At 43.8% G+C, this 25,380-nt stretch overlaps 1 protein-coding gene across 8 annotated transcripts; it reads left to right on the top strand.

The window, feature by feature from the left end:
* sorbs3 (sorbin and SH3 domain containing 3) lies at positions 1 to 24,135 on the top strand. Of its 8 annotated transcripts, XM_056419345.1 has the most exons (22): positions 704 to 747; positions 5,459 to 5,550; positions 10,148 to 10,220; positions 10,935 to 11,123; positions 11,669 to 11,741; positions 12,234 to 12,367; positions 12,551 to 12,614; positions 13,634 to 13,672; positions 13,759 to 13,846; positions 14,585 to 14,693; positions 16,155 to 16,208; positions 16,370 to 16,477; positions 17,146 to 17,201; positions 19,062 to 19,132; positions 19,718 to 19,779; positions 19,945 to 19,991; positions 20,185 to 20,299; positions 20,384 to 20,509; positions 21,324 to 21,869; positions 21,993 to 22,096; positions 22,206 to 22,312; positions 22,824 to 24,135. In XM_056419345.1, exons 3-22 carry the CDS (start codon positions 10,209 to 10,211, stop codon positions 22,883 to 22,885), a joined length of 2,166 nt encoding a protein of 721 aa, XP_056275320.1. In that variant the 5' UTR covers positions 704 to 747; positions 5,459 to 5,550; positions 10,148 to 10,208; the 3' UTR covers positions 22,886 to 24,135. The 8 variants fall into 8 exon arrangements, with proteins under 8 accessions (XP_056275322.1, XP_056275323.1, XP_056275326.1 ...); XM_056419347.1 differs by lacking the exons at positions 704 to 747; positions 5,459 to 5,550 and adding an exon at positions 1 to 66; XM_056419348.1 differs by lacking the exon at positions 5,459 to 5,550 and having other exon boundaries at positions 671 to 747; positions 10,935 to 11,078.
* The last annotated feature ends 1,245 nt before the right edge of the window (positions 24,136 to 25,380 follow it).

Genomic DNA, 25,380 nt, shown 5'->3' with positions numbered 1-25,380 from the left:
GGACTTTACAAGCAGCGCGGTAGCACAACTTCTCTTGGCTTTGCTGCAAGGCTTTCCTCATACTGGGTGAGTAGGGCTGGAACAGAACATGGAAACACTGAGACTTTACGAAGACCCTCAACTGTGTGTGTGTGTTGGCCTTTGCATATGTGTGTATGCATTTGTGCTGATAAATCCACTTCTAAATACTCTTTCTTGAATGCAAAGATGAATCTAGCAAAGTGCCAGGTGGGCAGTAGAACCACCTCGATCTCACATAAAACACCTGAAACTGTCTGATCTGAATCATTCAGAGGTCCAATTCAATGAATCGACCATGTTATTGTAATGTGTGTGTCACTCGGGCCTATTTATTGAGATGGCGATGGAAATGGCCTCCTCTTCCCTTGCATGTAAAACACTGGAGGGCGGTCCCACTGCGCCTGTATGGGAATCTCTATTATTTCCAGCTGTGGATGGAAACTATTACTGAGTGGCTTCTCCCTGATGAGCTTTAAAGTGTATGCTCACACACAGACACACACATGCACACGCCTACGGACGCTCAGTCAAACATTCAGACCCACGCTGAATCATTCACCGAAGATAAAAGACACCCTGTTGGCCGGAGGAAGAGAGGAGAAAAAAGGGAGGGAGAGAGTGAGAGAAAGAGAGAGAGAGAGTAGAGCAGCAGCGATTCCCTCCTTCTTTCTCATTCACTTCCTCTCTCACGCTGCACTGAGGAGAGCTCACTGCTACAGCCTGCCTGTAAGTACTGTATAACTTACTGACGCTTCTCAAGGGTTCGTATGTTATGGAAGGGAATATTCACAAGTCAAGAGAAAATGAGTTTTTTGTAGCTTCTGTCATGTGATTACTTGGTAGTTTAGGTGGTGTTGACTTTTTTTTAATGGAAAGGAAGCTGCCTCTGATTTGAGCATCATGCCGTTATCGATATAAACCACTGAGACAAACAAGTCAGGCCTGTTCTGCTTTGCTCTGTAAATGTTGTGACATGATTTATTTATATTCCTTTCTCAGTTGTTGAGCAACAGTTTAGCATTTATATGGAGAAGGGCGGCTATGAGGAGGACTTGACTACAGCAGACCAACCTTTTACTGTCTGTGGTCCAGAAGATCATCAGACCTCGGTCCCAAAGCGGCCTCCTTCTGTGTTCTAGTTTTTGTTTTGGTCAGAACTATTTGAGTGTGTGAATATTTCCCTGTTAGAAATGTACTGAATGCATTTGTTATTCACCAAACCTCTCCCATTTCGTTGTCTTCGTCAACCAGCACTGTGAGCCAGAGCCACGGCTCAAAATAATGTAGTTTACCACTCAAATAAAACAATGTTCCTAGACATATTCAGCAAGCGCTACGTCAGAGCACAACTTATATGAAGTCAATGGATGATGTCCGGACCTCTTTATCTGCCCTGCATCGTCATGTTGATGCTTGTTTACCTGGAGACTCACCCCTTATGATGAGAACTCTCTCACAGCCCTGCTGTCTCTGGTTTCTTCAGAGTAAGTGACGTCGTTTTTGATTACGTAACAGATTGATGTCACGGTTTATTTACTCGCTGGAATCTTTGTCTATCGGGCTTTTTAAATAAGCTTCTGCCGTAACATCCTGGCACGTCGCAGCCCGGTAACGGTCTGCAGAGGGACTCAGGTCAAACATCATGCCTCTCCCCTCCTGTTGTTTCTCTGTTGTTCAAAAAAAGGGAGCCGGCGTTGGTGAGGCCTTGTTCGTTTAGCGAAGAGACGGAGCCAAAAGTGAACAAGCATTTAGTGTGGGGAGAGGTGTCAGGTCCCAGGCCAAGGCTGCAATCGCCTCTTGCGTGGTTACCTCATTTAGTGACAGTCTCAGATGGGTTCACAGCGGGGTGAGAATCCGGACACGGATCATGAGGGGAAACCTCCACCTGAAGCCTCCACCTCGCCCAGCTCGCCCCTCACGATCGACGGCTCAACAATCTGGCAAAATCAACCCTGTTCGATAGGACAGTGTAAATGGATATGCGCCCTGAGTTTCATTCTACCAGGCCGGACCAATGAATTATTAAAAAAGAACAAAGTCCTTCAATTTCAAGTTGGAAATGGCCGACACACAGAGAGACATCGTCCGTGTCCTGTTCAGTTTATTGCTATAACCCAAAGTGCATATGAGCTATAAGCTGATTGTGTTGGGAGCAGGTGACTGGATCTCTCACAACTCAGTCAAAGCAAGCCTGTCAGCACACTGTGGGTTTCAGGTGTTGCACTGGTACTGTTCGTTGGCGAGAACTGCAGGCAAACGGGATTCCCTGGTCTTATTTGGGAAAGTATTGTGTGCAGGAGCAACAGTCCCCCTGTTTTCTTGCGCCGTGATTTACACAACCGTCCTGCTGGACGTCGTATCTGTATCTGTGCAGATACGGCATCACCTAATTTGAAGAGAGAGAGAATAGTGCTGTCGGTGGTGGACTGGTGTGCAGAGTAATGAGTGATACACTTCCAGAGCTCCTGGAACAAGAGCTCCTATTCTTCCTTCATGCCAGAGATCTGGCCTTTGCACCCACACAAATAAAACACACACACACACACACACACACACACACACAAAGACAATAGCAGAGGGAGGATTGGGAGGGACGCAGTTGGGAGTGGGTGTTGTGGAGTCACTGGGCAGTGTCTGGGCGATGGAGGTGATGAACTGTTTGCTTTCCCCTTTGGTTAACCCTGCGCTGTGAAATATCACCTCATCACAACAATAGGGCTGCTTCACTGAAGGAGGTGACCCCCAGACTGACAAGCCAAGAGCCCAAGGGTGGCTTTTGAACAGGGAGCCAAAGTGGGTTGCTATGGCGATGCCTGTCAACCGGGAAGTCCTCCACGGAACCAGGCAGAGCAAAGGCTGAGAGAGAGAGAGAGAGAGATATTGTGTGTCCTGGTTGGTCTCATTAGTGAGAGAGAGAACCACCAGGGAGGGTCTGCAGCGTGGCTCACGGTCGGACAGTAAGAGCTGCGAATTGAAGGTGAGCACACTCTTCCTCATGGAGGCACCTATTGAAAGCACAGGAAGTGATCCTAAACGTTGAGACTGTAGCAACGTGTGTCTTTTAAAGGTCGAGCAACCTGTCTGACTGCTCTCGGCTGCTCCACGGGATTAGCGCTGCAGATCTGCACATGAAAACATGTCGACCCATGTGATGTGTGCCGTTTTGATGTTGAAACTTGTGGGAGTTAACCGACCGAGCTCTTTGGCAAGCGGAGGCCAAAAGCAGCTGTGAGTTACAGCCGGAGCCCAGAGGGAGGGAAAAGGCACCGTGGGCTGTGTTTCCCAACACGCCATCCCTCGTCGCTTTGCAGCCAGAGCTCCAGAGAGTTCAAGGAAATCATTTTGCTTTCCCATCCTGCTGTGGACTTCAGGGGTAATGGCCTGGAAGCTGGACCGTCCAGTCATCTCTGGTGGCTCCCCTTACTGTCAGGGGGATTAGCACGGCCGGCTGTGATTCCCTTTGTGATATTCCCGAGGCTCCAGCTGCCAGTCCTCATATCCACACTCAAAAAAACGATTCAAGCCCTTCTTCGAGGTGACACATTGAAATATTGTTTGATACATTTAAATAAATCAATTACAAAACGAAGATATTTATATTGAATGGGTGTAACACAAAATGTATGAATACTTTCATTTATTAGATTTATTTAGGTGGTGCGCATATTAACTCAAAATAAATGTGTTTCATTGGGGACTACCCTTTGCGCATGCGCCATCTGAAAATCAGTTGTTTGAATGAGGTGAAGACACTTTCAGGGCTGCACGGTGGTGTAGTGGCTAACACTGTCGCCTCTAAGCCAAAGGTCTGTGGGTTCAATTCCCAGTTGGGGTGTTCCTTTTGTGTGGAGTTTGCATATTTTGTTTGTTTGTTAGTTTATATTTTGAGTTGGACAAACACAAATTAATTTAATTTAATGAATATCGTTATTTTATTTGAGATGTATTTGATACAAATGAGTTGGACTAACTTAATTACATTTTATTGCACTGATGTGCTAAATTTGAGTTGGAGTTGCATATAATTATTGGATGGAAAACCTGCCAACAATTTAATTGAGTTCATCCAATGAGTCATTTCAGAATCAGAATCAGAATCAGAAACAGGTTTATTTTTTTGGTGGAAGGTGCAACATTTGGACATGACAAACAACAATCAGCGGGAAGAAGGAGGAGAGAGGAAGGTGGAAGAAGAGGTGGTAGTCCTGGGGTGACAGTCAGTCAGTCCGGGGATGAGCCCGACCGACCCCCCCGGAAAAAAAACTGGTGGTGTGGGAGGGAGTGGTGGGTCATATGATGCAGCCTCCCTCGAGAGGAGGACTCTCGAACAGGAGTGTCAGGTGGGAGGGGTGGCGACAATCTTTCTGGCCCTTCAGTGACCTGGAAGTGAACAGGACCTGGAGGAAGGCAGATTGCAGCCGACCCTCTCGGCCGAGCGGATGATGCTCTGCAGCCGGTGATGGAGGAGCAGATGATGGACTCAACGATGGGCGTGTAGAACTGTACCATCATCTTCCCTGGCAGGTTGAATTTCCTCAGCTGCCTCAGGAAGAACATCCTCTGCTGGGCCTTCTTGGTGATGGGCGATGTTCAGCTCCCACTTGAGGTCCTGGGAGATGATGGAGCCCAGGGCGTAGGGGACTCCACAGCCGACGGGGAGTCACACAGGATGAGGTCACCAGGTGGTCAGTCTCCCACCTGGGCGGGTCTGCCCCCGCCAGAGATGAGTCCAATGAGGGTGGTGTCATTGGTGACTGGAGGTGCAGCTGTTGGGTACAGGGAGAACAGCAGAGGGGGGGAAATGATGGAATTGAAGGCAGAGCTGAAGTCCACAAACAGGATCCTGGCGTATGTTCCTCGGGAGTCCAGGTGCTGGAGGATGCAGTGAAGGCCCATGTTGACTGCATCCTCTGCAGACCTGTCGGCTCTGTAGGCGAACTGCAGGGCATGACCACAGAGGTCAGGCGGCGGGCCTGTAGTCATTGAGTCCTGTGATCTTGGGTTTTGGGGGGGGGATGATGGTGGGAGCCTTGAAAGCAGGCTGGAGCGTGGCATGTCTGCAGGCATGTGTTGAAGATGTCGGTGATCACCGGAGACAGCTGGTCAGCACAGTGCTTCAGGGTGGAGGGGGAGACGGAGTCCGGGCCCGCTGCTTTGCGGGGGTTCTGCTTTTTAAACAGATTCTTTGAGTGCACAGGCTGCACTCAGCTTTGAAGATGCCAAATGACAGGCATGAGGATTTGTCCGATTCTTCAGTCCTTACCGTGATTTGCGTGTGTGTTTTTCCATGCTTTGTCTGACACATTGTATTACACTCTCACTTGAACAAAATCCAACCAAATATGGACTTACCTTGAATGATACAAAGTGTGTTTGTTGTAAGGACAAATCTGATAAACTTCAGCTCGGCGTTGGTTTGTTATTTATTGCTTCGCAGCTCCTCCTGGGAGCACATCGCCTCTCCATTGACAAGAAGCACACATCCTGACTCCTCCCGTTGCGCTGACTGGAGGAGCACCATACAAGGAGGTGAAATACTTCCCGACTGATAAATGTCTGCATCCCCCAATAACTACAAATCATAAACCCGCGGCTCCAGGACCTTGTAGGGGCCGCACATCTGCTACGTTGCAGAAGGGCAGCATTGTTGCGTGATCGGCCTCAGAGGACCTCGAGCATCGAACATAACTGCAGAGTGACTCACTTAATTTGTTTACAAGTAAATGCCCACTTTATTTATTCGCCAAATGTGCTCGTGATTACCTTCTCACCACTTGTGAAGGTAGGATTTATTCTGGTTTACGACCCTGATGATGCAACCGGTTGCGCTGCGGTGACTTTGTGTTTGTGCGAACCGGCGGTCAGACTTTACTCCTCTGTTGGTCGGTTTGTGGTCAGTAAATACCGAGGAAATAACACTTGAAGATTGTACGAGCAGAGTGCTTAACCCTCCTATTACCTTCGGGGTCAATTTGACCCCATTTAATGTTTAACGTCTCTAAAAGAATGATTAACATTTTTTTTTTGCTTCCTATTTCATGACTTTTCCTAATTTATTGGGGACAACGGGGAAAACATAAAATTCACATGATGATATGTTTTCAATGTCCTGTACACAACTCAATTTGACCCCAGGCTGTTTTTTACTGTGTAAAACATATAAGGAATATCAATTTATTTATTTATTTAAAGGTCTATTTAGGTAGTCAACAAACAAACAAAAAGTACCTGACACTTAAACTTGGGAAACAATATTCATTTTCTGGAGGTTTTAATTGCTGTGGTCAAAAAAGGGTAAAAGATGTTAGTAAATTTGAAGGTAACAGGAGGGTTAAGGTCATGTTTAACGCAGCTCAGAGCTCACCCAAACAAAATGACCACCTTCAGCAAATATTGAGCTCGTATTTGGGCTGGCGTCCTTCATTTATGTGAGTGGTACTCAGATCCGTTCATGTGCAGCAGTTCCTGCACCTTATGGAGTCAATGATTAACTCTGCATTTCTCCTCAGAACCCTGCACACAGAAGCAGAGCACAACACCGGTGCTCCTGAATGGGCATCGGTTCAGGAGTGACAGTTTAATTTGTTTTATTTAACTCTCGGGACTTTCAGTCATTGTCTCCGCTCATTACTGACACATTCTCCACCGTCGCTGCAGATTTATGGAGAACGTGATTTGCCCTCTGACCGCGAATCATTACTTTCCTGACGGTGTGCCAACAGATTGCACAAGTTCACAGGTCAACGTTGTGACGGTTGTTCATGAGGTGTTGCCACCTTGACGGCCAAGAAGCGTTGTGTGTCGAGGAGGAGGTCGTCGGAGGTCAGCGTCTTCTCAAAAAGACCCAGTTGCATTCTTTGATTGAGGAAAGAGAACATTAGAAGACAGACTTTTGATGACTGATGATTGTTGAGGAATGCTGACCTCCCAGCAGGTTTACTGGTCATCCGTCGCTGTGACACTGAATGATAACTGTGGAGTGAAAGCTTTAGTTTTTTTCATAAATTCTTAACATTTGCCAATTTCTTTTCTGCAATAGTGTCACCATTGCAAAACTGGTGTGTTGCTATTCCCGGCTGTGGAAACCTCCCATCGTGATTCACAGGAATCAGGGGTGTGGTAAGGGTCACTGACCTCGGAGCTGCTGAGTGGGTCTGCTTTGGCTCAGCAACTTCACAGAATAGTCGGGTTCCTCATCCACTCCGTATGGGTACAAAAAGAAGGAAGAACAAAGCCTCACGAATGTAACTTTTTATTTAGTTTTATTTTTGTTATATGCAACACAAATGCTGATTTGATTACGTTGTGAAGCTGTTAGACTTCATGTTTTAGATCAGTTCAAGAGTTTAACATCTGGCTCTGTGCGGAGGAGTTTCTCGGGGGCCACTAGAATCCCCAGATTTTCATTGTGTATGTCCTCAGTTGCCCTGTGTCTGACTAAATGTAAATCAAATCCAACACTCCGCAGTAAGCCGTAAATATAAAATGCAGGACATCATCTCATTCTCAGCCGAGAAGCGCATGGACCTTTTATGGCTCAGTTCTTCCTTCCATCCCAGAAGGGATCCCGTGGTGATAATGGACCTCTCACTTAGCAGGGGTTCAACTAATACGAGAGCCATGCAGTTTAGACATCTCAGAAAGATGACATCAACACAGTCACACACCACCAGTTTGAAAAGCTGTATCTATGTTAAAACTTGTAGCTGCCTCCGTTGTTGAGTCTCGGTAATTATATAAGAATGCATTGGGAGAGCCGGCCTTAGGGGACGGGGATTTGCTGGATATCAACGCAGATTTTTCCTTATTAGGTAGGATTGTTTTTGGTGCTCTAGACGCGACGCGTGCAGCGTTGGAGTATTCCCCTGTTTGATTCAACTCCTCAGAGAAATGAAACACAGAGACATTGTTATGACATGAGCTTACTCATCAGGATGAGACGGGGATAAAGCCGGGCTTCTCCGTCTGCTGGGCCTCTGATGGAATTGGAACTTTTTAGTCATCTAAATAATACAAATGAATATTTCGACACATTTATATTTGATAATAACAACACATCTGCCAAAAAGATGCTATTGAGTTGAGTCATGTGAAATGTATGATCCTTTTGGAGCGAGAATAAACGTTAGAATATTTCTGTCTCTGCTACTTTATTTTGTACCTTTATTTATTCTTAACCTGCCTCTTGTGAGTCCCCCAACGTATTGGCGGTGCACGCTATTCAATTCTTCATTTTATTAACATATCTGTTTCTAGTTTTCAATTAGCAGCGTCGACTATGAAATGCATGGGTATGGAAAAAGGCAACAGTCTTGAAAAAGAAGCTACTTTGCTCTTCCACATTTCTGTATAAAAGAAATGTGTGGAAACAGCACTCATTCAAAACACCAACGCATTACTCATGTAGTTTGTCGGTGTGGTGGGGCCGTTAACGTGCAGCCTGCTGTGCAGAGATCTGGTGGACGTAAGAACCAGCATGTCAAACACATTGTAAATGAGATTACTTCAGCCATCACTTGTAAATGTAGCTTGTTTGCAGTGTTGCTGGACGGATAATCGTCTGGCTGAGGTTGATAAGTCATCTTAATGGCGTTGGAGATACAATCTTCCGGTTGCCATTTTCTCCCGTTATGTAAGGCAGTTTATTGGGGGATGATTACATCGTCTGGAAACTGGAGCATTGATTCTATCAGGGTGTGCGCTCTGTGCTATACGTCCTAATCTTGTACACAGAGACACGGAGTGTGTCTATTTTTCTTGGAATTGACCACGAGGATTATATACTATATTGCTTAACCCTCCTGTTACCTTTAGGGTCAATTTGACCCCATTCAATGTTTAATGTCGGTGTTCTTTGGGGTCAATTTGACCCCAGGCTGTTTTTCACTGTGTCAAACGTATAAGAAATATCAACTTTTTTATATATTTAAAGGGCTATTTAGGTAGTCAACAAACAAACATAAAAGTACCTCACACTTAAACTTGGAAAACAATAATAATTCTAATAATTTTCTGGAGGTTTTAATTGCTGGGGTCAAATTGACCCCGAGAGTAAAATATGTCAGTAAATATAAAGGCAACAGGTGGGTTAAACATTGAATGGGGTCAAATTGACCCTAAGGTAACAGGATTAACTGCAAATGCCACATGGAAAAATTGTTTGTGCAAATTCTGTTGGGCAGCTCTCAGCCAGTAGTAAGTAGCCCGGCCCACTCGGTCATTACTTTCCCTTGCGTCAGAACAGGAACAAGTAGCCATATATTAACCTTCGTGTTTGTTTACAGTCTGTTTTGTCTTTCCCCCGAGATAAGACGAGAGAAGATAAGTTTTCACAAGTCCAAGTGCACAAAGACTTCACCGAGCAGCGTTGTTCTGCAGAGGGCTGTACATGGCTGTGGTTTCTATGCCTACAATGTTATTATGGGCCATTTAGCCACTGGAGATGAGAGGTGCCTGCCGCCGCATACAGGAGCGGAAATGGCTTTCCTCTCATTTCCCCCCCGGCCTTCGATGTTGAAACAGCACGGCCTAATCTGTTTTTCTGAGGTGCAATTGATTGGAAGCTGGTCTCCACTTTCAGTAGCCGACCTTCTCCATCAGCCAACCCCTTAAATCCAGATTATTATGGTATTGTATGACTGGGAAGAGTGAAGCAGGCCTGTGAGTCACATTCGTTTTACAGTGTGCTTTTCCTGAGTAAAAAAGAAAAGTGGGTGACGCTAACTTTCCCTCTTTGGAATACTGGTGGGAGGGGATAATGGAAGAGTTATCCAGTCTGCCTGGTTGAAACATGTGATTTATGACACAACTCATCACTCAAAGGGTTACAAAAAAGAGCCGGTTGGAAGAATCAGAACTCAAATTTAAGGGATAACAATACAACACACATAAAGTTATTTATAGCTGACTGCACATTTGAAAAAACTAGTTTGCTGTAGAAATGAGTTTAAGAACAAAAACCTCATCTTGATCTGATGACATCATATCAGCATCTGAAGGTGTTATTCAATTTCACTTATTTTATTTTTTTAAACATAGCTTATTTTTTTGATAAAACTATTGCAATCCCTCTAGAAAACTGAAGTGTACTATCATGTAACTATTTCCATGTTTCATGTCTTTGCAGGTACTTTTGATGCTGGACACAATATTTTCACATCTGTCACACAAGGACCATAACAGATCACATGCAGTCGCAGGTAAAGACATCTTTTTGTAATTATGCAAAGTATTGAATTTTACAACAGCTTAACAAATGACGTTGTCTTGAATAAGTACATTAAACCCACACAATCCAGGAGGCAGATGAGGTTCACCACATCGTGCCTTTGGGTCAGATAGCAGTTCTCGCGTTAAGGGCGTTCCCATGACCCCCAGGAACCTCGCAGGGAGAACCAAAAGCACCCGATTCAAGCGTTCCAATAGAAGCGCTGGACTCGTCATCGCGGACGAGGGACGTAAAACACATCACTATGGCGACCGCAAGACCACCGCGAGCCCTGCTGGACTTTGAAGTTGACATCAACGGCCCCTTCCCCGACCTCTGTGACCCCGCTCGGCTGGAGAATAGGAAGGCCCGGTGAATAGGGAGTTAATGGGCTCATAATGGTCCTCTCTCCTGTTCCAGTGCCCCCACTCTACACTTTGAATGAGGCCTTTCTGAAATCGCGGCAAGAGAGATGATGAAGTGGGTGGAACACCACTTCCCACTGGTCCTGCTTTAAATAAATTAGGGGCCTTTTTAGTCAGTGGCTCCCCCACTGAGGCCAGTTATTCTCTGGAGGATAGCTCGGGCCGCGAATACGTTCACACGGCCTCCCGTAGAGAGCGGTGTCAAACGGGTGAGGACACGAGAGGGGCAGAGTGCACACTTGTTTCCGTACATCAACACTTCTCATTTCCTTTTTGTTTAGCAAAATGCGGAAGTGGTCGGCGATCCAAATGGCTCCCGGGTTATCTTCTCCGGGGAGCCTGGAGTTTCATCAGGTCAGCAAATACTAACGTCTCCGGAGCTGACCCACGAGGTGGTCATCTCTCCTGGACTCCCTCCGCCTCCCGTGAGTCCTTTTCGCTCCGCAGGATTGCCATTTGGAGAGCACAAGGTATGCACAGTAATTTCCTGGAGGCTGTGTTAATAACAATAGAGTTCAGGGAATTCAGTAAACAATAGCTCCCCCTTGTGGAGAAGCGATGCATCACAGACTGTACGTTCAGCCTGGTGTTGAAGCCATCACTGTTGCACTTGTCAGTTACATGCCACTAAGTGGTTGTATTACTAATATACTGACATCATTACCTTCGCATTGAAAATGCGGAAGGTAATGTTTTGATCGCTGTGTATTTATTTATTTATTTGTATGCGTGTTACTCGCATAACTCAAAAAGTATTAAACCGAATCGCATGCAATTTGGTGGGATGATTGGTTATTATCCGGGGACCATTTGATTAGATTTTGGGATCGATCGGGTCAAAGGTCAATGTCAAGGTCATGAAAAGGTCAACATCTTCTTTTTACAAAAGCACGGTCAATTTGTATCCAATTGGCATGCAACTAATGCCAACATGTTCATAATTCAATGCCCAATCTTGTGCTATGTGAAGGTATGCGCTCTACCGAGTGCCCATTCTAGTTCTTTTCTTTTTCAGTTGTCAGATGTGAATGGAAGTGGACCAACAACCCTCAGCTTTGGATCTTACTATGGCCCCTCACAGTTGCATGGTATGGATATTTATTTCTTCTTATTTTTAAATCTACACATAACACAAGTGTCTTGCTGCACATCTCAAGTTTTCAGGAAGTAAACACATATGCATGTCTAAATTAACTGGCACATTTGTGTGCTCACTGCTGAAAAGTTGAGCTATTCTAACGTTGTAGATAATGTAGAAAGTTAAATATAAAACTGAAAGATGTTGAAATGCCACTGAATTAAATTAAAATATGTATTTAATGTAACACCTGATAAATTGTGGTATCAGTTAAAACGTGGACGAGTGAACATGTTGTTCAAAGAGAACATAAATGCAGATGAAATATTAGTTGAGGAGCAACCACTGAAGGAAGCTGAACTCGAAGCAGCTGACATGTCAGTTGACGTGTAAAGTGGTGCCCGATATGTTGGACTGGTTTCCTGTGATGTGAGAGGGTTTAAAACCAGATCAATGGCTGTATACTTCACCACAACATCGCGTGGTTGTGATTGTAACCCAGGTGGCCTGTCCAACGGTGACCAGGGCTCATCCACTTCAACCCGTAGCTGGACTCCCACCCGGGAGGAGAGGCTGATCAAGTTCTCGGGAATCGGTCCAGTGGATGAAACTGGGATGCCCATTGCCTCCAGATCAGTAAGACAAAGACGCGGAATTTACTGTTTGATGAAACAACATTAAATTATATTCATTTATATTTTTTGCTGTAAACAACATTTTTAAGTTCCTGGCTAAATCCAACAGTGTTGCATTTGTCTGAGTCTAATTCACCAGATGTGTTTAACCTCTGCACCCTTACCTCTTCTTTTACTTTACCAGAGTGTGAACAAGCCCAGAGACTGGTACAAGAGCATGTTCAGACAGATTCACAAGAAGCCAGAGGGTAAGCACACTCCTCCTCCTCCTCCTCCTCCTCCTCTGACAAACACAATACCAGAGTAAATTCCTCTCTGCCAGTGTCAGGTACTAAATAGGTGATCCAGCAAAGAGATTATTGCAGGAGCTCAATAAGACATGGTGAAAGCGCCTTATCTCATCTCTACTTATTAACTATGACAACAATCCAGCTTCTTACCTCAGCCCCTCCTAAATCTAGCTATTCATTTGGTACGTGTTGCTTAATAGAAGCACATTCCATGTTATTCGTGTGGTTAATGTCAACGTCATTGCACCCAGGTGGTTTTGGTGGATCGCTCTGGATGAGTTTTGTTTTAGAGGAATATTTCAGCTCTCTGCACGTGATTTGTGTTCTTAAACGATATTGGATTTCAAAGCACCGAGGAGTACTGCTACAAAGTTAGCAAAGAACTCACTGAGGCGCTTCAGATGAGCTTTGGTAGAAGACAAATACAGGTGTAACACGTGCGTGTTACCGCGGGTGGTACCCCCCAGCACAGAGACACTGTTGTCTTTTATTTATTTGCTGCAGATCCGGTCTACATCGCGCTCTCTCTCCGATTCCAGCCCGCTCTCCTTCATTCATACATTTTTATTTGATGGCACCTTTCATGCCATATCATATATAATGTGTAATAAAAGTCAACAGTATATGCACATAACAGGCAACAAAGCAGAGCCGCACGATGAGTTGAAATCTATGACGAATAAGATGTAGTTATTGTAGTCAACGTGATGGGTTTAAGAGCAGTTTTGAATTCTGTAATGAAGGATGTGAGGCGGAAGAGAGTTATGTTTGATTTAATTGTATCAGAGAACCTTTACACTGGGACATTTTACATGTTACCTTAGTAAAGGATTTAAAATATTCATAAGACTGACTCACTCTAAGACAAATCCAGCCATATTGTTAAGGAGTACAAGAGCATGGCAAATAGATAACAAATATATTTGGGTTCATTTATCTAGATAAACTAAAAAAGTCTCTCTGTCGTCGTTTACCAGAATCCGATCTGGAGGATTCGGAGCGGCGGTCGGCCGAACGTAAGTGAATCCACCAAAGTCCACATTGTGTTCCCGTCCTGTTCCAGATCAGTTTTGACTTCAGAATGATGTGCTCTGATCTGCAGGCCTCCAGCTCTCTGCCAACACGGAGGAAAGTAATGAAGCAGACAAGAACCTCTTCAGACTGACGCCTCATGGAGCTCTACCGGACTGGTGAGTTTACACTGGTTGGATGTCCCAGCTTTGGGGTCACTGGACACAGGGTGGCACAAAGGCGGCAGTCAGACTTAAAGGAACAGTACGACGTTTAGGAAATGTGCTTACTCGCTTTCTTGCAAAGACACAGCCGAGAAGAGTGTTAACACTCTCTCCTCTGTACTCTAAACATGCCTAAATATGTAGTAATGGCCGGCAGCCAGGGAGCATATCTTGGCACAAAGACTGGTAAAAGATGGAAATAACTAGCCTTCCTTTTCACAGTTACTTCTCGGAGATTAGATCAAATATGCAAACTTACAGATATGGTTTTAACTACAAGCGCAGATAAAATAATATTACATACGTAAAGAATAGACCAGACAGCTATAGTGTTCAAAAGTTCCCTTTCCATGCATCACAACTGCTTTAAAGATACAAGAAATGACATGAATCCATGTGCACCTTCACATTGTTTTAAATGTTGAGCAATAGAGGAGATTCAACAGTGTACTGAGGTTTTCTTTTTTACTTTTCAAGTACTAGTAGAGGCTATTTCAACCAATATGAAGTTCTTCCTCACAGCAGATAAGCATTGCAGGTGGCGTCTTATGTGAATACCAATCGAAAAGGCCAAGAACAGGGGAGGGGAAATGTGTGGGACAGACAAGTTTGGATTTGTTGCTACAGGCACTGACAATGAAGCCGTGATTTAGCTGCTGTCCGTGGTGTGCGTGTCGGGGTGTTATGTTTCAGGAGCGAGGATGTAGATAAGGTATCAGACCCGGGAAAGCAGCCCCCTGAACCGAGGAGCATATTCGACTTTGAGCCTGGGAAGAGCAGCACCTCAGGAATCTACAGCCAGGTAACAACCTCAGTCATCGTTTAAGAATCGGCTGTAATGCCACACGAGCAGAAACAAAAAAAAATCCTTTTAACTTCTAGATTTATCCACTATTGTTGCCGTCTCTAATCACTGGAATGATGTGTGTGGTCTTGCACAGTTTTCTTAGTGGAGGATGAAGAATGGGTTTGACGTTTGAGGATGGGCACCTTTTCTTTCAGGACTAAGCCTATTATCCTCACATTTCGTCTTCTCACGCGAGGTAACTTGTGAGTGTGGTCATTTCAGTTTGCCAGCTGCTTACCACCAGATGGGCTTTTTCTCTTATTCTGAGGATCCAACATTCATTCATTCAGTACTTCAAACTAGAAAAGACTTTGTCTCTGTTGACGTTTCTATCAGGTATTGTGCTGGAAGTCTATGATTTACCAGCTGGGGACACTCCTATTTATTTAAGTCCGGGGTTGTTATTTATTGCCTTGTGTATTCTGCACTGTCCAGCTGCTGTAATGGAGTGTGCAGCCGACTGTACGCGTCACTGTGTTCAAACACCTCTGGTGAGTTATAGAGCGGGAGTCTCCAGGTTTTCTTTTTTCTTCTTTTTTGAATGGCTCTTGCGACAATGTCCCAGATCTGGTGCATTTTGTGCCTTGTGTCTGCGCTTGTGAAGAAAAGGATTCTTTGTGTCCACTCCCCCACGGGAGCTGAGGTGTCTTGTGATCCGAATTATGGCATTAACCTCTTGTGGTGGATAACGGCTCACAGCACGGAGACTTATTTCATTTCCTCTTCGTGACAGCGGCCTACGTTCTATCCCCCGGACGGCGTTTAGAAAACCAGCTTGCGGACCATATCGGGTGTTGTGCGGCTCCACAGCGACAGAACAGTGTGTGGCTGTGTAGTGAGGAGGACTCCCAGCTGAGGGAAAGGCCTTGGCGTTCACAGGGGCACGTCCAGCCAAGGTTTTTACAAAAAGAAAGGAGATTGGAGACGAGGGTCCGGGGTTCTCGCCAGCAGAGCCTTTTAAAGTCATGTTTGATTGAATCAGCTGCTCCCTCGGTGTTAAGTCTTTGTAAAGAGAGGGTGAAAGTGGTATCGGCCACGTCGTGAAATCAAGTTTATTATAATATGAAAGGAACATGTGGGTGTTTCCTTACATCTCTGCTGGCATCTTGAAATCCAGCTTGCAATCCGTCATTGAAATTTTGTTTTTGTTTTTTACTTTTAATTGGCTACTTTCAATTGCTTCTCCATCCACTGCATTAGAAATGACCATGATAAAAAAGAGATATCTCCTAACCCTCGATAGAAACGGTAGTATTGCTGTCAGATTTGGTTCAAATCTTTGTGCTGCAAACTGTTCAGTTGGTCCCCAATCCCTTTAAATTCCTAAACAGAAGGGGCATGGTGGCAGCATGGCTGGATTAAGTTTAGGTGGTGAAACTTCTGTTCAATGTTGTCATTTTCTTTTTCTGTCCTTAGGTTCATGTATCTCCGAAGAAACAACCTGACACGGCAAAGTCCCCATCAATTGAGGTGAGCTGCTCTCACAGAATTTGTATTTCTGAATTCACTCTACTGAGGTTTTGTCTTTTCAAATCATTTAAAAAGGGACACCAGTAGCTCCAACGTTGTGTTAGTGCACTGTATTGGTGTTTTAATTTTGCCATTCCAACTCCATCATTGCTCGGGCTCAGGCCAGTCTCGTCACTGAGCTGAGTCGGTTTGAGGCTGAGCTGGACTCGGAGATCCAGGGCCTGGAGAGGAGTCTTTCCCAGAAGAAGCAGCATCGAGGCCGGGGTGAGGTACTGAGCCCCCCTCCCGCCTCTCTCTGCTAAAGCATCCCCAACGCCCAACCTAGCAGAACTCTCACCCCCCCTCACCTTCACTCCCCCCCCCTCTCAATGAAGGCTCTGAGTCTCAGTGAGGCCCTCACTGCTTGCTAGCTTGCTGGCCACGTCATGTTGTTTCCCCCTCTGTGACCCGGATGACAGCCCTGGAATCGCCTGCCTGCCTTGCTCTTGGACTGATCTGCTATGTTAATCGCCTGCCTGCAAATTGCCCCCCACAAATGAAAATGTGTCTGCCAATTTTTTTTTCTTTTTGCAAAAATGTCCTTTCAATCGTATCTTTTGATCATGCTGTGAAGAAAAGAACTTCCCTTTGCAAATCCCCAAGCAACTTGGACGTGACCCATGCCGAAAAAAAGATTTGGATTCTTGAGCTGGCTCCTGATTCTCGTGTGATTACATCTGCTTCATAGGTTGTGATTAGACTGAAATCACTGGCAGCTCAGACCGATCAGGAATGGTGTTGTTGTTAGCCGGGGAGGATAGGACCCAGGGGATTTCTTGCTCCTGCGGGAGCGGTCTGCACCTCGACTTTGTCTGAGTTGTTGGGAGATTTCCTCTGAGCTGTGAGACACAGAAGGCTGCAGCGAGCAAACTGTGTTTAATGTTCACTCTGCTTTCAGGAGGCCAGAGGCGGGGATCCGGTAACTGCTCCAAAGACTGAGACTCCATACTACAGGTCAGTTACTTAAGAAAGCAATGTGGATTATGTGTATCATTTGAGAGGGCTTGTTCTCCAATAGAAACCACTAAAAGTGTTCTTCCACATCAAACTTGTCCCTATATGTTGTATTATGTAATGGTGAATTTCACTCAAATATAGATTTAACTCTATGTGTTCTAACACACATCTATAATACTGTTTAAGTATATATTCAGAGCTTTTAATGCTGACGAGGAATACTATGTGTTGCTTGGCGTTTTTTTGCCTTTTACTTAATTTTGCACAAAGCTGTGGCCATGTGACCTACAGTGATGCAATGTGTTCACTAACAAGAGTTCAGTGATATATATGTCAAGAAAGCAGTTTTAATGTTAACAAAATAAATGATATTGTGGTGTTATTTTCAATATGTGGATTGTATAATAGAGGCACAGGGTAATATGAAGGCCTGGCACAATCCCCACATAACAGACCCCCCCTGAGCACAAGCCTCTTAATCCACCCTGACATTGCTTCATCAGGTGGGAGTAACTGGCCATTGCTTCCTGCTGTTTTAAGAAAGCCAGCGCTGTGATTGGACAGCAGGACCATTGATACTCTGCAGGGTATCTGTTTTGTTAGTTGATCAGGTGACTCTATGTGCTGGATCCTGTTTGAAAGCTGTTGAAGTTTAACAGGTTTAAGTACATATTTGTTGCTCCAAACAGCAGGCAGCATTCCACAATCTCTCCATGTGCGTAATGCTCTCCTGCTCGATTCTCGCTGTAGTTTGTTAAGTTGAGTTCATGGTTTGACCTTTTCTGGCATGGTGGGAGGGGGGAGGGGCTTTCTACTAAAGAGCCTGTTGCTAAGGACATGTGAAATTAAAACAAACCGCAGCAAGAAATCGAATTTTTTGGGGATGTTTCCTGTTATATGGCAAGTTGTATATGAGTCCAGCGGCAAGTACTGTCATACAACACCGTCCGAAAATATGCAAATGACTTCAGAGGAGGCCAGGCAGCAATCTTTTGGTTTTCGATTCATTATTAACCCAGAAAGAACTAGACTCACTTATCAAGACCTAAACGAGATGACACCATGAGTCACACGGTATCATCTGCATGACCTTCGAACTGTCTCATTATTAAGATTTTCTATTTAGTGTCAAAAAACAGCAGATGTGTTGTCCAGTGAATCTGCAGGAATAGGCCAATCATACACTCACACACACACACTGTAAGCACGACACGTAGAAAGGAATGCAGGAGGAGGATCTTTATTTGGTGATTCAGGCAGGGTCAAAACTGGGTGGTTCGTCCAAAAAGGGGGCAGGCAAACAAGGTCGTAACGGGCAGATCAGAATTAATATTTGGGAATTCGCTGGAGAGTTTGGCAATGACACACAAGATAATCTGGCAGAGGAAGTGGAAGTGAGGGAGCTAAATAGTGAGAGGCTAATGAGGGGATGGGCTGCAGGTGAGGACCAGGTGAAGGGAATGAGGGACTAACGAGGTGATCAGAGGCAGGTGAGACAGGCGTGAGGGCCAGGTGAAGGGAATGAGGGACAATCAGGTGAGGATGACAGGATCTGGAATGACAGGAGTGTTAATTAAGCAGGCAGGCAGGATGAGTACTACTATGAAGGATGAAGGTGGGGAAGTCGTTACACACACACACACACACACACACACACACACACACACACACACACACACACACACACACACACACACACACACACACACACACTGTCCTCGAGCACATTTGAACTGTGTGTGTGTGTGTGTATTTGCCTGTACCTTGACGTCATCAGACCTTTCCTCACCCCCTTGTTTGGAGGACACAGTGACAGTAATATAAACATTACATTCTACTTTTCTTTTACTTTTTCAGCAATTCATCGGCAGCAAGGCCGCCTGTCCATCACCCTGTTGGCACATCCCTGACATCTGCTCCCACTTATGGTAAACATGGACTTTCTCCTCTTTTGGCTGTGCCACATTCATTCTAAGATGTTTATATTATGTATTATTATACTGTTCTTGAGTTGATCGTGTTTGGCCCTTCTTTGAACCCAACACAATGCATGAGCACCTTCAATGTACGAGCCACTCATTTAATCAAGCAGCATATATTTGATGATTTCAGTAATCTAATCGAAGGTCCCGTCGTTCTCTTTCATTGCCACTATTGTCTTTGTGCTCTGGTATTTCACATTTTCGATGAAGCTGATGTGAACACGGAAAGTTGTTGTAGTTTTTTCCCTCAAGAATTAGAAGGTGCTGTAGAGGGTTGGAGAGGAAGCCCACCATAATAGGAAGTGGAACTCGGAAGACCTGATTAAAGATTAGCTTAATCCTATTGTTTTTCCTGGAAATTAGTCCCGAGTAGAGCCAGCCTCAACATTTCCAAGATCCGTTTTGAATTCATGTTGCTTTTAGGGCCGTGATTGCTTTTACATAGGAACACATCCAAAAACAAACATTTGCTGAACAAAAGAGTTGCATGTTTTAGACTCCACTCACACCGCTGTTACTTCACTTCTCCAGTAGATCGTCTTTCCCCTGCAAATGACACCATGGAGCTCCCAACCAAGAAAGAAGAGAAAAGGGTATGTTGCTCAGGTTTTCTTGTTTCCTTGAAGGCTTGACATGTTCAAATCCATTTTGTTATGTGGGTTTAAGTGACATATTTTTTTGTGATCTGACTTATTCTGAGTTGTTCGTACATCTCTACAAATCTTACCTAAACGCTGCATTAATGTTTGTTTTTCCAGATGAAAGCAGCGCGAGCCAAGTTCAATTTCCAGGCTCAGTCCCCCAAGTGAGTTACAGAGCTGAAATGATAGAAAGGCCATTTCCATCCATGTTATAGCTCCAACATCAGATTTGTCAAATCTGGAGACTAAATTCTCTTCATGATGCACATTCGAAATAATCATCTTACTGTAGATTCTTACTGTTTTAGTATTACTGTGTTAGTGTTAAGAATGATCTTATCTTATTCCTTTATTCAGGGAGCTCATGCTGCAGAAAGGCGACATTGTTTACATCCACAGGCAGGTCGATGCCAACTGGTTTGAAGGAGAGCATCACGGAAGAGCTGGCATTTTCCCCACATCCTATGTGGAGGTGAGTTTCTTCGTGTCCTGCTTTGTGCCGGTTATCTAAACCCTGTGATTACTCGCTTAAAATTCTTTCCACCGTCTTCTATAGATTCTGCTTCCTTCCGAGAAGCCGACGCCTATTAAGTCCCCCACTCTGCAGGTGTTGGACTACGGGGAAGCCGTGGCTCTGTTTAACTTCAACGCTGACCTACCTGTGGAACTTCCTTTTCGGAAAGTGAGTATCGCAGTTGCAGTGCTGCTGGAACAATGATAAAGGAGCTTTCTCTTCACTTTTGTATTGGCCCACATGTATTTAAAAAAAAATCTTATTAACAGTGAAATGGGAAGATTGATACTACTCCCAATGTCTGTATGCTAAATGGGAAGCTACCAGCAGCTGGTTAGCTAAAGTTTAATGATCAAGAGGGTATATGTTTCTTTAATCTACACAAAAACTGTAAGAGCATGTACACATGTGTTGCAGTGAGAAGGTTTGCATATTACTGGCATGATACAATTGTATAGGCCATATACAAACACATTTCATTGGATAATTTGTTATTACCTTCGGATTGAAAATGCGGAAGGTTATGTTTTGATCGCCGTGTATTTATTTATTTATTTATTTGTATGCGTGTTATTCGCATAACAAAAAAAGTTTTAAACCGAATCGCATGAAATTTGGTGGGATGATTGGTTATTATCCGGGGACCATTTGATTAGATTTTGGGATTGATCGGGTCAAAGGTCAAGGTCATGAAAAGGTCAACATCTTATTAAATCGCATGCAATTTGGTGGGATGATTGGTTATTATCCCATTTGATTAGATTTTGGGATCAATCGGGTCAAAGGTCAAGGTCATGGATCGGTCAAAATCTTCTTTTTACCATAGCACGGTCAATTTTTATCCAATTGTCATGCAACTAATGCCAAAATGTTCATAATTCAATGCCCAATCTTGTGATATGCGAAGGTATGCGCTCTACCGAGTGCCCATTCTAGTTCTCTGTGTAATATCTAACTTTCTAAATTCTATTATTTCCTTCAGGGTGAGACGATCAATATAAGCAGGCGTGTTGACGAGAAGTGGTTAGAAGGGAGGATCTCTGGGACCACCCGCAGCGGCATCTTCCCGGCCAGTTATGTCCAGGTCAACAAGATGCCCCGCACCAGATTCTCGACTGATGACTTCCCACCAGGCCCTCTGTCTTCAGGCTCCCCCGCACCTCAGAGTCCAGGGCGTCCGCTACACTCACCCTGCCCGCGGTCACCGTTGTCCCCTCTCACCCCCACCTCCCTCAGCCCCAAACCTGAGCACTCCCCACTGAAGCCATCCTCCCCTGTGCCTTATGGCAGCCCAGTTTCACAGTCGCGCTCCCCCACCCAGTCGCCCGTAGCCAAAGAAACGGCCAATCGGTGGCCCTGCAAAAACGCTTCACTCGGCAACCAGAACAGCCACTGGACCGGGACGCACTCCGCTGACCACAGCTCGGGGGCGAGAGCCGCGTCACCTTCCACTCAGCCATCGGCGGCCGCACACAGAGCAGGAGCTTCCACAGCCAACACGTCTCCCAGATACACTGGCCCCCCACAGGTCTGCTTTCACCGCACTGCCTGAGAGAGTCACTGCATGTGGTGTCACTATTTGTGTTTATAGGACTGTTGTTTATTATTCTTTATTTCATAAGTCCTGATGTGAGGTTTCTATTTCTTCCAGAGTGCGATCCCAAACCAGGCTGCTCGATTTAATGCACACGCTAACTCCCTGCCACAAACACAAGTGCCAAACAACCCGGATTCGACAGTGGTGCAATGCCAACCGTACGGCTACAAATTTGTATTTGTCCACATTTTGGCAGCTTTGGTGAATTTGTGGCGTACGACATTTGTGTTTTACATTTATTTTTTATTTTATTGATCTCTATTTTAGATATAAAGCTGTTTACAACTACAAACCACAGAATTCAGATGAGTTGGAGCTCAGAGAAGGAGACGTTGTGAGAGTGATGGAGAAATGCGATGATGGCTGGTTTGTAGGTAAGGAATGATTAATGTCTAAATCAAAGTAAATAAACCATTTCCTCAATATCAAAATATGAAAACAAGAGAAAAATTGAAGAGGAGCAAAAACCAGAACAGTTTTGACGCCTCTGCTGGAGAGATGGAACATCAATATCCTAAAATATAATCCCTTGTCTGGTGTTATTGAAAGACACTGGCCCACCAGTTGCTCCATATATCGTTTTATATTTAGCATATTTCAGCATCAAGGCAATTCTACGCTTTGCATAAAACACCAACAGACAAAGGGCAATGCATGGAATAAGACATGTATAAAATATAAGAGTAAGAGTCACAATGCAGTGTAAGAAATCATTTAATAAATGACAGCGGAAAAAAAAGTTTGCCTATATTGGTGCAATGTCAAAACAAGTCCTCCCTCTAGTGGACATCATGACACATTGCATTCATTGCATTTTTTGGGGGAGAATAAATGCACACATTCGTGTGTTTCTGTTGTGTGACCAGTGTGCTCTGTTCTTTGTAGGTACGTCAGAACGGACTCGTGCTTTTGGGACTTTTCCAGGGAATTACGTGGCACCTTTTTGATCTCCTCACTTCCTGATTGCCCGCATCCACCTGGACTCATAAGAGCTTAACTGACCACTCACCCGGCTCTCTCCAACAGATCCCTCTATGACACTCTAGCCTTTCTTCGTCCCATCACACCCACCACACTCCCAAACCTAGTCAGACCTGCATGTTCACTCTGTTTTCCAGAACAGAGGGGAAGGCAGGGACAATGAGTGGTTTCTCACCTCACCTCCCTGCATATGTGCATGTGTGTGTGTGTGTGTGTGCCACTGAGTCTTGGAGAGTGTTTTCACACACACACGCACCATTTGAGAGGAAAGAATGAATGCTGATGATACTGTTTCGGATGCAAAGAATGGACTTTTTTGTTCCACAACTATTTGCAGCTGCAGGACATTTGCATTCCTTCCCAGTGACCAGTGCTGCTCCTCCTGAGGTCCTGGCACAAGTATGACGCTGCCTTCGGTGTCACCACTGCGCCGTCACAAACCACTGCTGAGAATGAGTGAAATAGGATGGCACATGTTTCAGGCACTGCGATTGATCGTTTCCTTCAAATATCTTACTCAGATTTTCTTTCAGATCTCTGAAAATACCATGGACAAGTTTGAGGAAACCACATGAACGTATGTGCTCAAAGTAAAGCTCAGCGAGGGCTCGGACATGCCAAGAGAAGTTTACAGCCTTTCACGAGCAAATATAATTAATGTGTGTACTGTCTTCACAAGCAAGTTATTCATTAAAGAATATTTGGCTTATTTGTGGATCTCTCTCAAGCCGTGAAGTGGAATGAAAATGGTTAAAGTAACTTATCATGTAATGTGCTAAGAGAAGTTGCTTTGCTCTGAAATTGAATGTCAAACCGCTGTAAATTGTAGATCAGCTGCATTGAATAACTCTCAAAGTAAAAAATGGAGAAAGAGATTCTAAAGCAAATGGTTGAATGATCTTTGGAAGTATTTTAAGTAAAGCTATATGTGCCAAATCTGACCTTTCACTTTTAAATGATCCATTTAACAATCCCAGCTCATTTCTTTCTGCTTAGACAATGTTAGGATTAACATTATCCATTTGACTATTTCTAAATTCAGTTATGTTTGTATCAGTGCAACCATTGATAAGTTTTGCAATTTTATATGAATATTCATGATTGTACAGACCTTTTATCAAATTGAAAGTATAATATATATTTGATTATAAAACAATGTATTGCATATGTATGGTACGTAATTTTTTTCATTAAACATTACAGAGTGATACTGAAATTAGCTTGTCATTTGGTAAAATGCTTGTCATATATAATTCAACACACAGTATGATGCTGATGAGCAGGAACGACTGAGAGAATGTCAGCTCAGCTTCACAATAAAATCAAAAAACATTCAACGACAGCATCGTCCTTCTCTACGTAAAGACAAGGGTGTTGATCACCTTGGACATATATATGAAATCTAAGAAGTGTGAAAAAAGGAGATTCATTAATAATCTCTTTCGTGTTCCATTGATTTAATATGTATTTTATTGTGAAATGATTATGTTCATTTAAAGTGGAGCTACGTTGTCTCTGATAAACATTTGAGAATATGAGTTTAAGGACATAAATGAGTCATTCCTAGCATTCGGTGCCATTTCAGCTAGGTTGATCAAAAATAAAAAAACATAATTTTCCATGTTTTTTTCTATTTAATCTGAATGATGGCTTGTTAAAGTATAAGAAAAAGGTTTTGGTCAAGCTCAGGATATTATGTTTAAATAATTGTGACCTAATAATCGGATGCAAACGAGGCAAAACGTCCACCCTGTTACAGACATTGTCATGTCTATGAAAAAGTGTTTTGACTACACAATCATTATAAATGTTAATTATCTAACAGCTGAAATGTTCCTTACTTAACCTGTCAAAATAATTTAACAAAACATTTTTAAAAATGCATTATTTCGAAAAATACTACTATTTTGAGGCACAATGTAAGTTCAACCCATTTGTTTTAGAATAAAACATAATTTAATTGGAATGTGGCCGCATGTTTTAGTAAATTAATTTTGTCAAATCATTCCTGCAAAGGACTACAAAGACATGGGTCATATTTGTTCATTTCATTTAATTATTATAAAAAGAAACACAGGTAACAGGGTGGACACAAGAGAAACGGACGTAACAGGGAGGACTTGTATCAGTGAATACAATAACATATTTAATTAAGAACATAAATCCTTAAACATTAGGCTACATTTAATTAATGGTGTCAAAATGTTATATTATATATTATTTAATTACATTTCATTTTACCAAGAATACTAACAAGAATTATTATAATTAACAATAACAGCCCACCCGCCCGCATCCCCAGGCCCTGACAAATACGTATACTCCAAACTTCAACCATAAAAGTCCACCCAATACAATATTCATGAACATATTCAACAGTTAATACATATGTAGTACCAACATTCTCCATCTATACATCAACCGATCTATTCCATTAGCCAGCAACCCAGTTGCTTCTCTA

The sequence above is a fragment of the Pseudoliparis swirei genome, chromosome 7, assembly GCF_029220125.1.
Source record: "Pseudoliparis swirei isolate HS2019 ecotype Mariana Trench chromosome 7, NWPU_hadal_v1, whole genome shotgun sequence".
Classification (NCBI taxonomy): domain Eukaryota; kingdom Metazoa; phylum Chordata; class Actinopteri; order Perciformes; family Liparidae; genus Pseudoliparis; species Pseudoliparis swirei.
Note: the sequence above shows the minus strand (reverse complement) of the source record. Positions and strands in the feature narration are given on the sequence as shown.

Bases quoted from the DNA above. Each gene is read 5' to 3' on its own strand.
- sorbs3 (XM_056419347.1), top strand. The intron at 12,368-12,550 runs GTAAGACAAAGA...TTACTTTACCAG, and splicing joins TGCCCATTGCCTCCAGATCA to AGTGTGAACAAGCCCAGAGA. The intron at 13,847-14,584 runs GTGAGTTTACAC...GTTATGTTTCAG, and splicing joins CATGGAGCTCTACCGGACTG to GAGCGAGGATGTAGATAAGG.